This window comes from Cardiocondyla obscurior, linkage group LG08, assembly GCF_019399895.1.
Source record: "Cardiocondyla obscurior isolate alpha-2009 linkage group LG08, Cobs3.1, whole genome shotgun sequence".
Taxonomy (NCBI): Eukaryota; Metazoa; Arthropoda; class Insecta; order Hymenoptera; family Formicidae; genus Cardiocondyla; species Cardiocondyla obscurior.
The window spans coordinates 4920118-4933905 of record NC_091871.1 but is presented as its reverse complement, the minus strand read 5'-3'; the positions used below and the strand labels follow the sequence as shown (position 1 = coordinate 4933905).

Below are 13788 nucleotides of genomic sequence, written 5' to 3'. Positions count from 1 at the left end.
AAAACTTGAATACTAATAAAATTAAACTATTCAATTGTCATGTATTAAATTACTTTAAATATTAAATTAAATATTAAATTTAAAAAACCAAAAAATTAAATATTAAAATACTTTATCTGAATATACATATAATCATCTTTAAAAAGGGGAAAATACATTTTTCTTAAACAATTGACAGTTTGGCAAACGCAAAACTCGTACAACGGCACAGTGCAAATTTTTCTTTAATAAATCACTAGTTTTAAAAAAGAAAAAGCGGAAAAACGCGACGTTTAATACGAGACTAGGACATCATTTATTATCGTGCAAACAACGAAATAATAAAGGCTGTTTGTGAGCGCCCGTATGCAGAGATTTATTGTTATTATTATTTATTCTCCGTTGCTCGACAGTTGTAAAGTTGACGTAAAACCAGAGCTAAAATATTTGATACAATTAATAACTATGTACTCTAATTAGCTGCCTTGCATCTACGACATGATCGGTCGGAATGCAACGGAATGCTACCGGGTGACCGAATTAACAGCTATATCGGCAAACGGACAACAGGTGTCACATGAATTTAGTTGGCAAATTCTCCGACGCCCGCTCGATTTAACTCTGAATATACCTATTCGTTTTTTTTTTTTTTTTTCGTTGCTTAAAACAGATTTTTCAAGTAGCTCAATTCACCGTGCGCGTATAATTGGAATTTTATTAAAACTGGGAAGTACAATATAATTGTAGTAGTCGAACCATCGTACATATCGTCACTTGCAATATTAAATTTAAAGAAATTATGTATATTAAGACTAATTTATTATACTGTCACAAGAAGTATACTGTCATTATATATTAAATCTTTATGTAGTCTGTGAAAATTATCACAATCATGTCGATGCAAGAATAATTACAAATATTTTAACGCTCTGGTGTTACAAAAATAAATATAATATCAGCATAGAACTGTCGTAGAAACTACTTTAGTTCGAAACCGATCACGAGAGAGTTAGACGATTAGGAAACTTCGGTTCCGCGAAATGCCGAAACCGGATGCTATACCGCGATGCTGTACTCACCGATGTCGAATCCATTCGCGGCGTCGCCCTGCGGGGCCAATGGGAAGCGATAATGGTGCTCGTTCGCCTCCAAATGCCGGATGCAGCCCTTAAATCCGGTCCTTACCGGAAGTCGCTCTAAACCGGTCGTGTTTCCGGGCCCGCCGACGAAGAGCGGCTCGCGGAACGTAATTCTCGAGAACAAGCCCTGCAATTGAAGTCGGAATTCTCTAGTTATACATATGTAGTCGCAATGTAACGTACGAACCGGCGCAATTGCACGGTTGCTTGATTAATGCATGAAATTATTCCATTCGGCGCGCAAGCCTAGCGCTATTTCCTCGTTTTTTTTTGTAGATATATTTTCATGATAACAGTATCAACATAATTAAAAAAGAAAAATTTAATTACGTTTTACTACATATTAAAATAAAAGAGTAAAATATTTTTATGCTTTTAAAATCCGTGTTATTTTCGTATTACACATTTCTCGCATTCTCTACTTCATATCGAACGATAAACTACGCCCATTGTCACGCATGTCGTCGCTTTATTGTGCATTTCGTATTCAAACGCAACGGGGGTCTCGCGCGATCATAGATTTTCGGTCTCTCCATTCTTAAAGAAAATTCCTCAAATCTGCAGATAAGAATAGATTCACGCGCAATTACAAAGGCTCTGGTAACTAGTTTCGCTTTAGCTTTCTCGGTCGTCGTTTTTTTCTAAAAGGAAGTGAATGTGGCGAAGGAAGAAAAACGAGGTAAAAGAGGCAAGAGAAAAAAAAAAGAGAAAGACTCGGCGAGAACAGAATAAGACAGCGGAGAGGTCAGGGATGGCTTCTCTAATTACGACGCTGTCGTTAGGACACCGAGTGCTTAATAGCACTCTAGGATAAAGTGGGCTTGAAACGCGAAGCCATTTGCTGGCGATGCTGCCCGATTTTAAAGGTAATTAAACCTAGCCTGAGGAAAAACAGATGGGTTGAGAAGCAACCGATAATTCCTCGTTATCATACCGCTATTCTGAACGCCTGAGAGAGACTCGTTGAAGAAAGAGGATTGGTAGAAAAAGTAGATGAGACATTTATCGACGGCACTTACCCTTTTAATATTCCTGCTCAGTCACTAATGATTATCGAACTTGATTAACTCAAAATGTTTATTACAATACTTGGATATTTACATCTATAGCCCAATTTTTTAAGAGAAACCTCAACTTAATTTTGGAAATGCGTTCTCGTAAATTAGGCAACCTAATAACGTATAAGAGTTTAGAACAGGTATTTCTATCGCTAAAAAATTAGTAAGAACGTCGTAAATTAATAATCTAGTTGTTATCGCCGGTGTAAAAACCTTTTTTTGCGAGTCTTAGTTACACTTTCGGTCTTTCGTTCTCGGTGCCGCATCTCATTTGCAAAATAACAAGGCAGACACAGGCGTCGCGGAAAAAGCGATGCAAACCAAATTAAGATAAAAAAAAAAAAAAGAGAGCGCAAGAAGCCTGTAGCAGGCGTCAAATACAATTAAAGCAAGGAACTGGTTAGTTAACAATAAGATCGCGTGTATTTGTTTGTGAAACAACTCTAGAAGCCTCATCCGTCAAAGAACATTATACAGCGTTTGCATTAGAAAGGAGTTGCATTATTCTGTGGCACGCTGACACATCGTAAATTAAATCACTGACTTTTAATTAAGCGCGATTTTCAGACTATAAAGATGAGAAGTTTGTAACCCTAGAGTCAAACCAACCTGATGTTGTTGTATTATAATTGTTAAAAGTAATTAAATTGTTATAATATACTTACAATACAACAAGCAGTTTAAAAGATTATAATTTTTCTTCAAAGTATAGTTTTGCCTTTAACACATTTAAACATATAATTTTTATTAAAAAAAATGGTTTGCGCTTGTATTTAAGTGTAATTGAATCTCGATATCTTGTGGTCTGCAAATTGAGTATAACAATATGAAATAATTGAACTAATAGTAATTGTTATAATGATTGTTGTTTCTCTCTATCTCTTTTTCCTCATAATTATAAAATAATTATTCCTATTTAATGGGCGATGATATCATTTATATATTAATAATATTGCCAATATTGTATAATTAGGTAATATATTTGCATATTAATATACAGTTAAAAAGAACAGAATATAAACTTTTTATTTTTATATACTTTGATTTAAATTATTAATAATACTCATAAAATATAAAGGAAAAATTTATTTGTTTTTTTTTCTTTTTTGCGGCTTTTATAACAAAATGAAAAATTTTAAAAGAGTTAAAGTTTTGTTACAGTAACGCTGTATAATGTGTTTTGACACGTATCGTTGTAACTCTCAACCAAGTTTTAACTTTTCGTGCACATAATAAAAAAAAAATCAAAAATTTTGCGCAGCCCACATGCAATACCTCAGAAAGAAGTTTCGAAATGTAAGAACGTTTCTTCAATTTCCGGACTACATTCTCTCATTAAAGTTTCGCGAAAGTTTCCGTGAGATACAACGGCGTTTAATGTTGGTTCTATCTTGGTGCCATTAAACTTTTCGCGAGCAGATTTCATCGAATGAAAATAATTTTATCTTACTACAGCTGACCATAGACATTGATGGCATTGTAAAAAAAAATAATGATCATTGTTAACATATCACGTTATTTGCGTCTGTATGATATATAATCTTATATTTTTTAAACATCTTTTCGTATAAATTACAAATTTATTTTTTGATATATTTTCATTAATTTATGCATCTTTTGTTATTCTTTTATTTGCGCTTTTTAAAACAGCTGTAGAAAGATATTGTTACAGTTAATATTTTAATCGAATATTTATTTAACAAAATAAAAGGTATATAAATACATTACTTCGAGCGACAATGAATTACTGTTATCGCAATCAATTGCGTTTCGTTTTCTCATTCTGTTTTTACGTAAAACACGAACGGAAAGTCCCGAGGGAAGCAATCGCGCGTGTATGTGGATGTCGTCGTAAGAATGTCGGGAATTCGAATAAACCCACCGGTAATTCCGATAATACATCCCACCTAGCTGCGGAATATCGATTCTCTTCTTAAATCCGTGGTATACGCGGGTAAATAATATCCGGTGTCTGGTCTTGATGGAAATAAAATGAAGTGCTCTTACCTTCGATCGTCCCTCCACCCTTTTTTCCTGATTCAGCTGGATCCAGGCGTCCCATCGATGTCTGTAGACACTTAGGGTGTTCCATTCGTTCAGCTTCACCGTTTCCGTACTCCTCACAGTGCCCACGCCGCTGCCGCAATCGAACCTTATCAAAAAGATACGCGGGTATATTAATCGATTAGGAATGTCGAACACGTCGTGGGGATACGTTGTCGGTATAGAACTTCACATTAACGTTTTTTTTTTAGAATATAAAGTTAAAATTAAATTAAATTTAGCATAAATGAGCACAAATAAATCTCGGTGAGTGCCAATGGCGCTATTAGTATTTGCGATGCTAATATTCATTGAAATAAATTATTTATTGTTTTATGATTTGGTTAAAGCACAAAGATTTAATTTCGTTTTGCAGTAAAATAAGTAAATTTCTTATTAAAATTTATATAGATATATCCTATAGGGCTTTATGATTACAAATTAATATTTAAAAAATATTCTCAAAGTAGAAAAGAGTTCGACAACATCTGCGGTTATTTTGGAACATAAGACTGCAATGTTTGTCAAGATTGATATGAAATTCATAATCCGCGATTATAATCTATTCGCGCTTATTGCAAAAGTAATCTAGTCATGTGTGAGCGCGTACAATAATACTCTCCGCTTAGTGAATAGAATAATAAATTAATACGGCTTAGCATTTAGCGTACGATTAATGAATTGTCGAAACGAATCTACAAACAATAGCCAGTCTATGAATAAATTACGTTTGATACGTTTGATGAATGTGTATCTATGAATTCGATATCTGAACTATGATTTCATACGTTTTATATGATCCCAATGTAATCCATGTATACATATACCCAGAACATAAACTATCGGAAAAATTTATTTTCGCGAATCTTATACATTTCTTTACTTGATAAATTACTTGTAAAATTTGTCACGTTCTTATTTATTCTATCTATTTTAAATTCAGGTAATTTATTCATACGGCATTATACAGTGCGATATTAAACTGATAATTGGCTTGTGTTATAAAAATAAATTTTTAGCATTTAAATTAAATATACTATTGGCAATATCTTATTAAATAAATCGGTTTAATTATTTTTTGCCCAAGTATTTTTAACATCTATTTGAGTAAAAATTTATTTAGCATCTAATTTTGCAGCTAGTGATTAGATCGCGCAGATTAAATATATTTCTTAACTAGATTAAATATATTTTCTAACCAGACTGTCTTCGAAAAGAAAAGTTGTCACTTAAAAAAAAAAAGAAAACAAAATCAGTTTAGTATCGTCTGATCACTGTTGAGCGCGGACCGTGTATCTAAACAGATATCTGAACTTTTTTTCGCCGCGTACTTGTTTACTGTTATGTTTTGACCTTACGCAAAGCTCGCTCGACTGCCGAAAATTCGCCGGCCAAACCAGTTCTCGTCGTCCGTCTGCCCGCGCGTCCTTTACCTTGCAAATCTCGAGCTCAAGGTGCCGGCCAGATGTAAACACACGCACGTACACACACTTCCGCGACGGTCAGCAGGTCCGGTGACAAGCGAATTCGGCAGTCGAACACGCGACAGAATAAGCCCAGCACGCGCAGTAGACTCGTACGCGATGAAAAACGTTTAGATATCTAGCTTTTCTAGCTCGTTATTAACTAGTAATAATTATCTAATACTCAGTACGTTTTGAGTGTTACATTTCTGGTTCAGTGTTGGGCAGTTTAGCTAGTCGGCCACGAAATAAACCACGGCACGCTAGTCATTAGATTACGGTTAAACTCAATTTTTACTCGGGTTATTTCACGTTACAAAGGTTTCAATGAAGAAAAAAATTAATAATAAAATTGAATGATAAATATTATACATCGCAATATCCAGAAAAATGTATCGTCATGATATGATAACGTCACGCGATATAACACTTTGCGATGTACTTGTAAACGAAACTTTACGCGGTGCGTTGTAAAATAAATCCTACGGCATCGTTTTCGCGACGAAAAAGTTTTCCGTCGATGCTCGAGGGGATGGCGCAAAACACCATAAAAGAGACGGTACGGGATCAGACTATATTGCAAAAGGTAAACTTTTAGCTTTTGCACAGCGCTCATAAATCGTACATGGACTCCATTAAGTCACGGCTTATTAAGCTGTAAACGAAAAATTAGTCCCGGCACGGAATACTTAATTAATGACCACGTCAAACTCGGGGCAAAGTCTTCGAAATTATGGCACCGAAGTGTTCTATAAAGTGTCTCGTATAACTTTATATTCAATACAGCTTGCTTCTCATCATAGGGTAAAAGAAAAAAAAAAAAAAAAAAATTTGATAAATCCTCGTTCTTGATACTATTTAAGAAGTTTACGTTCTCGTAGAATCTTCATCATGCTTTGACGACCATTACGACGATCGCTTAATTTCTAAATTAATATTCTGGTGTTACTTGTCTGTAAATTTAATCTCATTAAAGACTTAGCTATCCGTGTCTTTTATAATATTTTATTTATTTATTTAATATATCTTGTTATAAAATATTAAAAATATTTTATACTAAATATTCTTTTAATTTATTTAATTAAATGCTTTGCGTAGTAAAATAATGTTGTAACGTACAAATTATAATTATTATTTGATATTTGATTAATAGTTTAAATACCTGAATTCGATAAATCCATGATGTAGTATTAAAGCCATAAAATCGCCTTGAAGGTCGTCTCTTTCTCCTGCCAAAAGAAGCACTCCGTCCCATGCTTCTGGTCGAAATTCTAGTTCTAATTGAACATGTTTGTATGCAGCTCTTAAAGCAGGGAAAGCTAGCCAGCCTGATCCGGTAAAACGTGGCGATCTCACCTCGGTTTCTGAAACACAATATTATATAAAATCTTTTAATGTTTCTAATATTTATAGTTGTTCGTAATAATTCGTATAGTTCAACGTAACATTATTAATATTATATACCACAAGTATATATAATAGAATTCTTTATAGCATTTATTAGAAAAGTAGCATCTCAATAAATACATTTATATGTATATATTATAAAAAGTCTTGGCGAAATAATTTTGATAGTACGCGTATTGCAACCGAGGTACATGCAAATGATTAACATGCTGGTATCGTCAGCCTATACATTTTTAAAAGATATATCGACTGGGGAAGGGAAAAGAGGGAAAAATCGGGAATTCCGGTCGCACGCGAGGCTTATGGAACGTCCCTTTACTTCCACGATCTACAACCCCGTATCAATCACGTGAGTGTACCGCAGGGTGTACCCGTAGAAAGACCCCGAGCACGTGGAACACGTGAACGTAAGGGTGACGATAAATCAGGCTGGACCAGAAGAATAGAAAAAGTTGCGCCCGTGGGGCCTGGAAATGGAATTCCAGTTCTTGATAACGCCGGGAATCCTCGACGCTATCGTGTAACAAAGCGTCGCTCGACTGGTATGTACAATTGTACGCGCAATTACAACGGATAATATCGGAAAGCCGGGAAGAATTTATCGTATACTGACACGTTGCATCAGCGAGAGAAAATATTTTCGATTAATTTTTTTTTTTTTTCCGCAAGTTTGATTTTCGGTCAAATATAGATTCTGAGCGAACAATTTATATTTATTTTCTTTTTTAAGCAGCTGTAGGATTGCATATAAATACATTTGTTTATTATTTCATTTTTAATTATACTATATACATTTTTAAACGTTTGAGTTTTTGCAGTTTTAACAGTTAAATATAAATAACTAAAATGTTAGAAAAAGAATGTTTTAAGTATAGTAAAAAAAAAAAAAAAAATTATATTGATCTCTCGTACTACCAATATTATCATCTTTTTAATGTTTTCCCTTGCGTTGCGTCGAACAAAAATATGTAGAATGTATAACAAATAATTAAGTTTCTGTACTGCCGGAAAATGCAAGAAACGCTCATTGATTAAGATGGAACATTTTAAAGTTATCACCTGATGTTCGTATTGCGATTGATTTAACGCGAACTTTCGTAACGAGAGAAACAACGTTTCCGCCGCTTGCGATTTAGTGAGGCGTGTAAACTATTGAACCGATCGGAGCGGCGGTCGTTTCGAAAAGAACGGCGATAGTAACTCATTTCACGCTACGACTTGATTGATCATTTTGTCAATTGAGGTGCTGACGGGTGGGATTTATTATTGAAAAACAGACACAAATATCTACAGATGCAAAGATTTGTCGATTACGTGTATAATATTATTATACGTGAACGCGTGTAATAGCGGTAATCACTTGCGGTAATTATTACATGTCAATGACGTAAGGTCTGCACATTTCGCATCCGCGAATGTTTCATAATTAGTTCGGTGTGGTTCTGACAATTAACAGACTCGATGGCGGTGACAGACATCTCGTAATAACCATGACAGATCAATGGTACGTTACAAACATGTGCCGACCATTTTCTCCGGAACATTACCAACCAAAATCCGGATCGTATCATCGTTAATGTCCACGTCCCGTTCCCGTACTCGCATTGTTATCAATATGGGACAAAGAGCAATGTCGCGTCGATCGAAGCTTTCGTGATTACACGGGAAAATTATAACGCATATTGTAATAGATGTCGTCGGTGATCGCGATACGTATAACGGCGTAAATAAAACAAATCGCATTAATTATTGCAATAATAATAAATTACAATGTTTTCAATGTACGCCGCGCGAAGTAGTATTATTCCGACGTATTATATTTCTCGGTTAAATAAAATTAAATTTTTTTATTTGTTGAATTTTGCCATTCATTCAATCTACGATTTTGATTCGACGTTAAGATTCTGGGGGTTGAGCCATCTCGTAATACTACGTAAAAATCAAATACAGTCGTGAATGCGATATAACATACAAGATGAAAATTACGTAATATTCATAATTAAATATTTGATATCAAAGAGACTGTAAGTGCCAGAGCAAAGGCTGCTTATTTTTAGAAAATTATATTTTGTTTGATATTAAGAGAAATATACAAAAAAAATCTTTATTCGTGCCAAGTATCACAAGCTTTTTATAAATAATATTTCTCTCGTAATTTTAAGAAAATTTTAATTTATTCCTTGCAATGAAAATTGAAGTAATTTGTTGAATCTGAGTAATTATGTTATATTAGATGTATACTTTTTCTTCAAGCATATATTTTATTTTTCAAAAGTTACAACTTTTATAAGTAATTGAGATAACATGCTATTTGATTTTAATAATTTATCAACACTAAGGGAAAAAAATAACAAGATCTAACAGTCACATAATTTTTTATTACGCGTCCCATCTTCGTAAAGAATTGTTCACGTTTGTTTCATCAATTTTTACTTCATCCCCCATTTACACAAGCGTATACTTGAATTTTGTCGACACTGTCGAACAAATACCATCTCGGGGTAGAACTACGTTGAGGGTTGAATCCGCCTAGAGTACAATTTAATTGGAAAAAAGTTAACTCGCGATGTCAGTATCAAAGAGCAATCAAAAAGACGTATGTTGGCGCGTGCCGAACGCTGTGTCATAAGTCAACGTAAAACAGTATGCAGAGCACGACTCGTACATGTTGCCGTGCACTATCGATTTTATAATCAAGGCAGAGGCAGTGAACCGCGTGCTCTCGTTTCACCACCCGCGATGCTGTCCCTGACACCATGCAAACTTATATCCCGGGATGTCACGATCCTGAAATACCTTGCGGTGTACACAAAAATTTCTAATAGTTTGACAGATATTTCACGCGGGTAACGTTGTATTAACGCTTTTCTCTTATCAGAGTCAATAATCAACAACTATTTTACATTATAACATAATTTTAATAATCAAAATGTTACTTTTACAAATGTTATTTTTAAAGAAATGTTGCGATATTTATTAAGTAACTGGTATAAATAAATTTTAATGTCTAGCAAATTTATTTTATAAATTTTTAACTTCAAATAAAAAAAAGACTGCGAGTCTCTTTAAATTCAAAGTAGATGGAAATAAAGAAAATATTTAACACTGTAATATATGTATGTATGTATGTATGTACGTACGTATATACTTGTTATGAATAATTGAGGTACGCAAAGTCGACGGGTTATTCCGAGCACATAAACATTAATGATATTTTCGTGCGTTTACCGAAACTGCGATCAGAGATGAGCTTGCTACTGCGTTCACTATTAACGAATAACGTTGCGTGAACGCGCAAATAAATTGTAAAATTAATTGTATTGTTGTACGCGGGAGGCACGACGGCGATCTGCATAATTGGAGCGGCTACTCGTCGCATTCGCGCGGAATTATGGGAATCCCTACACGCGTAATCTAGCAGTCGTTGTGCATCGCATGTGCTCGCACATGCACCTGTTGTGGCGTATCCCGTGTCTAATCGATTGACTATCCGCTGTGACGCGACAAATTGCGTTTGTCCCTCTTGCATTATGGCCGACACAATGGCCATCCACGTACCCCGAACCCCTTTTTGCTTTCATCGTCGTAACCCTTTCGCCGGCAACCGAGGGAAGGTTGCCGTGTGACCGGGTCGCCTTTTTCTCTCACGAGCATCGGTAAACGCATCGATGAGCGCCAATCAAGTTTTACTTTTTCGCGAAAAACCGAATCGCACCCTCTCTCAATTCTCGATCGATTTTTGCGCGGTTATCGGCGTTATCGGAGGTAACGAACACACCGAATTTAATTGATTTTGCAAAATTATTCAACTGCATAATTTCTATCATAATTGCTAAATGCAATTTTGATAAATAGCATCTCTCAAATTATTTATATGCCTTATTGATATTCCAAAACGAATTCTTTCACTTTTTCTTTCGGATTTTAAAATTTACATATATTTAACACGTAGTGAATCTTTTAAATGCTAAACTACGATGAAAATTGTTTGTCTTTAATATTGAATTTATCATAAGATTATTAAGCATTGTGTATTAAGGTATATATTTTATGAGATAACGGTAGTAAAGGACAATCGATTAGTACAGAAAATGAGTTAAGTCGTCCTTTGAGAACGCCTCGATAACAGGTAGAGTTAACTTACCGTCAAAGCCGTCAAAATAATTAAATTTCTTTCGAAACTGTTAAGACATTGCGTGCCTTGATGCAAACAATGAGGAGCTATGTATCATAAAAAATTCGACTCTGAGATTAATTAATAAGTAAATAAATTTAATTTAAATTTTTTAAACGATAAAGCATAAGTAATAGCGTTAGAAATCATTACAGAACAAATGCGTGGCTAGAAAAAAAAATTATCTTGGCATATCTACAATCTCAAAATATCGTGGCAAAAATATTTGACGTAGCAATATTTTTAGATTAAGACAAAGATGTTATGTAGGTCGTAACAATTAGCCGTTAAATTAATATTTGTAGAAATATCTCTTCGAGGTATCGCGAACTGCTTTGTGTTTTTTCTTAAGAGCCGTGTCAGAAGACGAAGAATCGGAAAAAACGCCCCCGATATGAGTAAGCGAGAACTCGGCGAATTCGCGTGACCAGAATAGTCTTTCGAGTAGTCGGAGGTATTGACAAAACGATTATCGTCGCTCACGTGTGCTCACGTATGTACGTTTCCGTATACGTGTACGTATGTGTACGTTTCTTACGTGAGCTGCTAGACTTCGGGCAGCTGTTGGCAATAATTGCTAGGTGAATCGTCGCGCTTTATCACATCTCCTGTAGAAAGACATTCTCGCGAAGCGGTAAACACACCGATGCATCCGATTCAAACAAAATTGGTTCACTTTCGCGTGCCGGATTCAGCTTTCCTGCCCGTTTTCATACTCATTTCATTTCGTCTCCTTTACACCCCCGCGTTGTTGTCGTTGTTGTTGTCGAGTATTGCTCGACGTGTCGTACGCATCTCTAAGTCACCACACGTCTCAAATAGCTTACACTTTGTTAGTCTATTTAAATGTTAATGCAAGGCTGTTACATTCGAAAATAATTTTACAATGTCTTTAAGAATGTAACATTTATTGATTAATTAATTAGTGATTTCAATGTTTTTTTTCTAGTAAATTATAAGGGAATTTTTTAAATTCTTTTTTTAAAATTATATTAAAGAGTTTTTATTTCTGTTTTTTTTTTTCTAAATTCCAAATTTAAAACAGAATATAATTTAAGGCAAGTTTTTTTTAAGACAATCTGTCTATATTTCAATTTATATCTTTTTAAACTCTTTAGTAATCTTTTTTTAATAGTTTTGATTAATATCGACAATTACTACTAATAAAGGATAGAATTTCACTGATTAACTTAAAGTATACGTATATAATATTGAAAAGAAAATTAATTTAATATTGATAAAGCTCTTGAAAGTAGGCGTTCTGGCGTAATATTTTAATATTGTGAGTAGTACCAAATGTAGCGAAAGCAAAGTATGCCACGAGTAACCAGGATCGATAGCTCCGGGTCTAACTTTGCTAAGTGCAGCGAGCTGCAGCTTTTGTCCTTTCGTAAATATTGACCGAACGTTGCTCGTTACGAAGTATCATAAGCGTGGTATTAAAAACAAAGGAGTGATCGATGTTCCATATGTAGATTTCTATTTTTTATTATACACATATCTTTATTATATTTCCAAACGAACAAATCATCGTATTGTAATCTATCAACGAAATTTGGATCAACGTACTATAATATTGATGAAAAGATTGTTTTCAGAGTGAAAATAATATTTCACGTAATTACAGAAATCAGCTTAGTACGTTCTCTATTACTTTCACACACGTATTTACATAAAAAAAAAAGGTTTAATTAATTTTTAGAAAAAGAAATTCAATAACAGTATTAAGATTTTATTTTTTTTATACCACGCTAGCCACGTAACATAATCCATTAAAATAATTTTAGTTATGTATCACGTATGAGATAATTTCGTAGACGAATATTGTATTACATTTGGAGATAACATATAATTGGTGCGGAACGTGTTAAAAATTTAAACGTTGGTCAAAAATCTTAGAAAAATTTTGAATTTATTTTGAGATGTTAAAAAAAGAATCTAAAATGTAACGTACGTTTGTAAAAAGAATATTGCTGGAAGGAAATTCAGCCGTTGAAAAGTATTTTACAATCGAAAAGTTTGAGAATCATTATTCAATGTTCTTTTCTGTTTGCACAAGCTCGTGACTGTTCGTTTCTATCATATTGAAGTCTCTATAAAACGAAAATATTTAATGACATGATAACAACTAATGCGATGGAATTAAATCCCTTTTCCTAACATGCTACGTCGCATAAAAATCATTTAAGAGCTTAATCCGAAGTTCTGTAATGATATTAGATAGTAAGAGGAATTACATTCTGGAAAAGTTAAAGAAGACAACTTTATAATGGTTTTAATGCGACATGATATATTTCGCTAATAGCTTCGTGCAAAGTAATTTTGACAATTTTTCTGTCTGAGAAGACTCGTTGTTTTGGTCGAAGTAGTCTATGAGACGTAACACATAAAATAAAAAGATAAGAATTTTATTGATAATAGAAACGTCACGCAGCTCTTTGAAAATTATTTTCTCTTACTCTTTTAATTCATCGCGAGATAGAGTGAAGATAATTCACGAGTTGCCGACAGTCCATTATTTTCCT

General features: G+C 34.0%; 1 protein-coding gene across 1 annotated transcript in view; it reads right to left on the bottom strand.

Annotated features, from left to right (window-relative positions):
* The window catches only part of LOC139105156 (pikachurin), a 73264-nt gene that overhangs the window by 23058 nt on the left and 36418 nt on the right, over positions 1 to 13788 (bottom strand). The window contains exons 6-8 of the mRNA XM_070661099.1: positions 6845 to 7046; positions 4184 to 4328; positions 1059 to 1245 (exon numbers count right to left, since the gene is read on the bottom strand). Coding sequence (XP_070517200.1) covers positions 1059 to 1245; positions 4184 to 4328; positions 6845 to 7046 — 534 coding nt within the window. The remainder of the gene's footprint in view (positions 1 to 1058; positions 1246 to 4183; positions 4329 to 6844; positions 7047 to 13788) is intronic.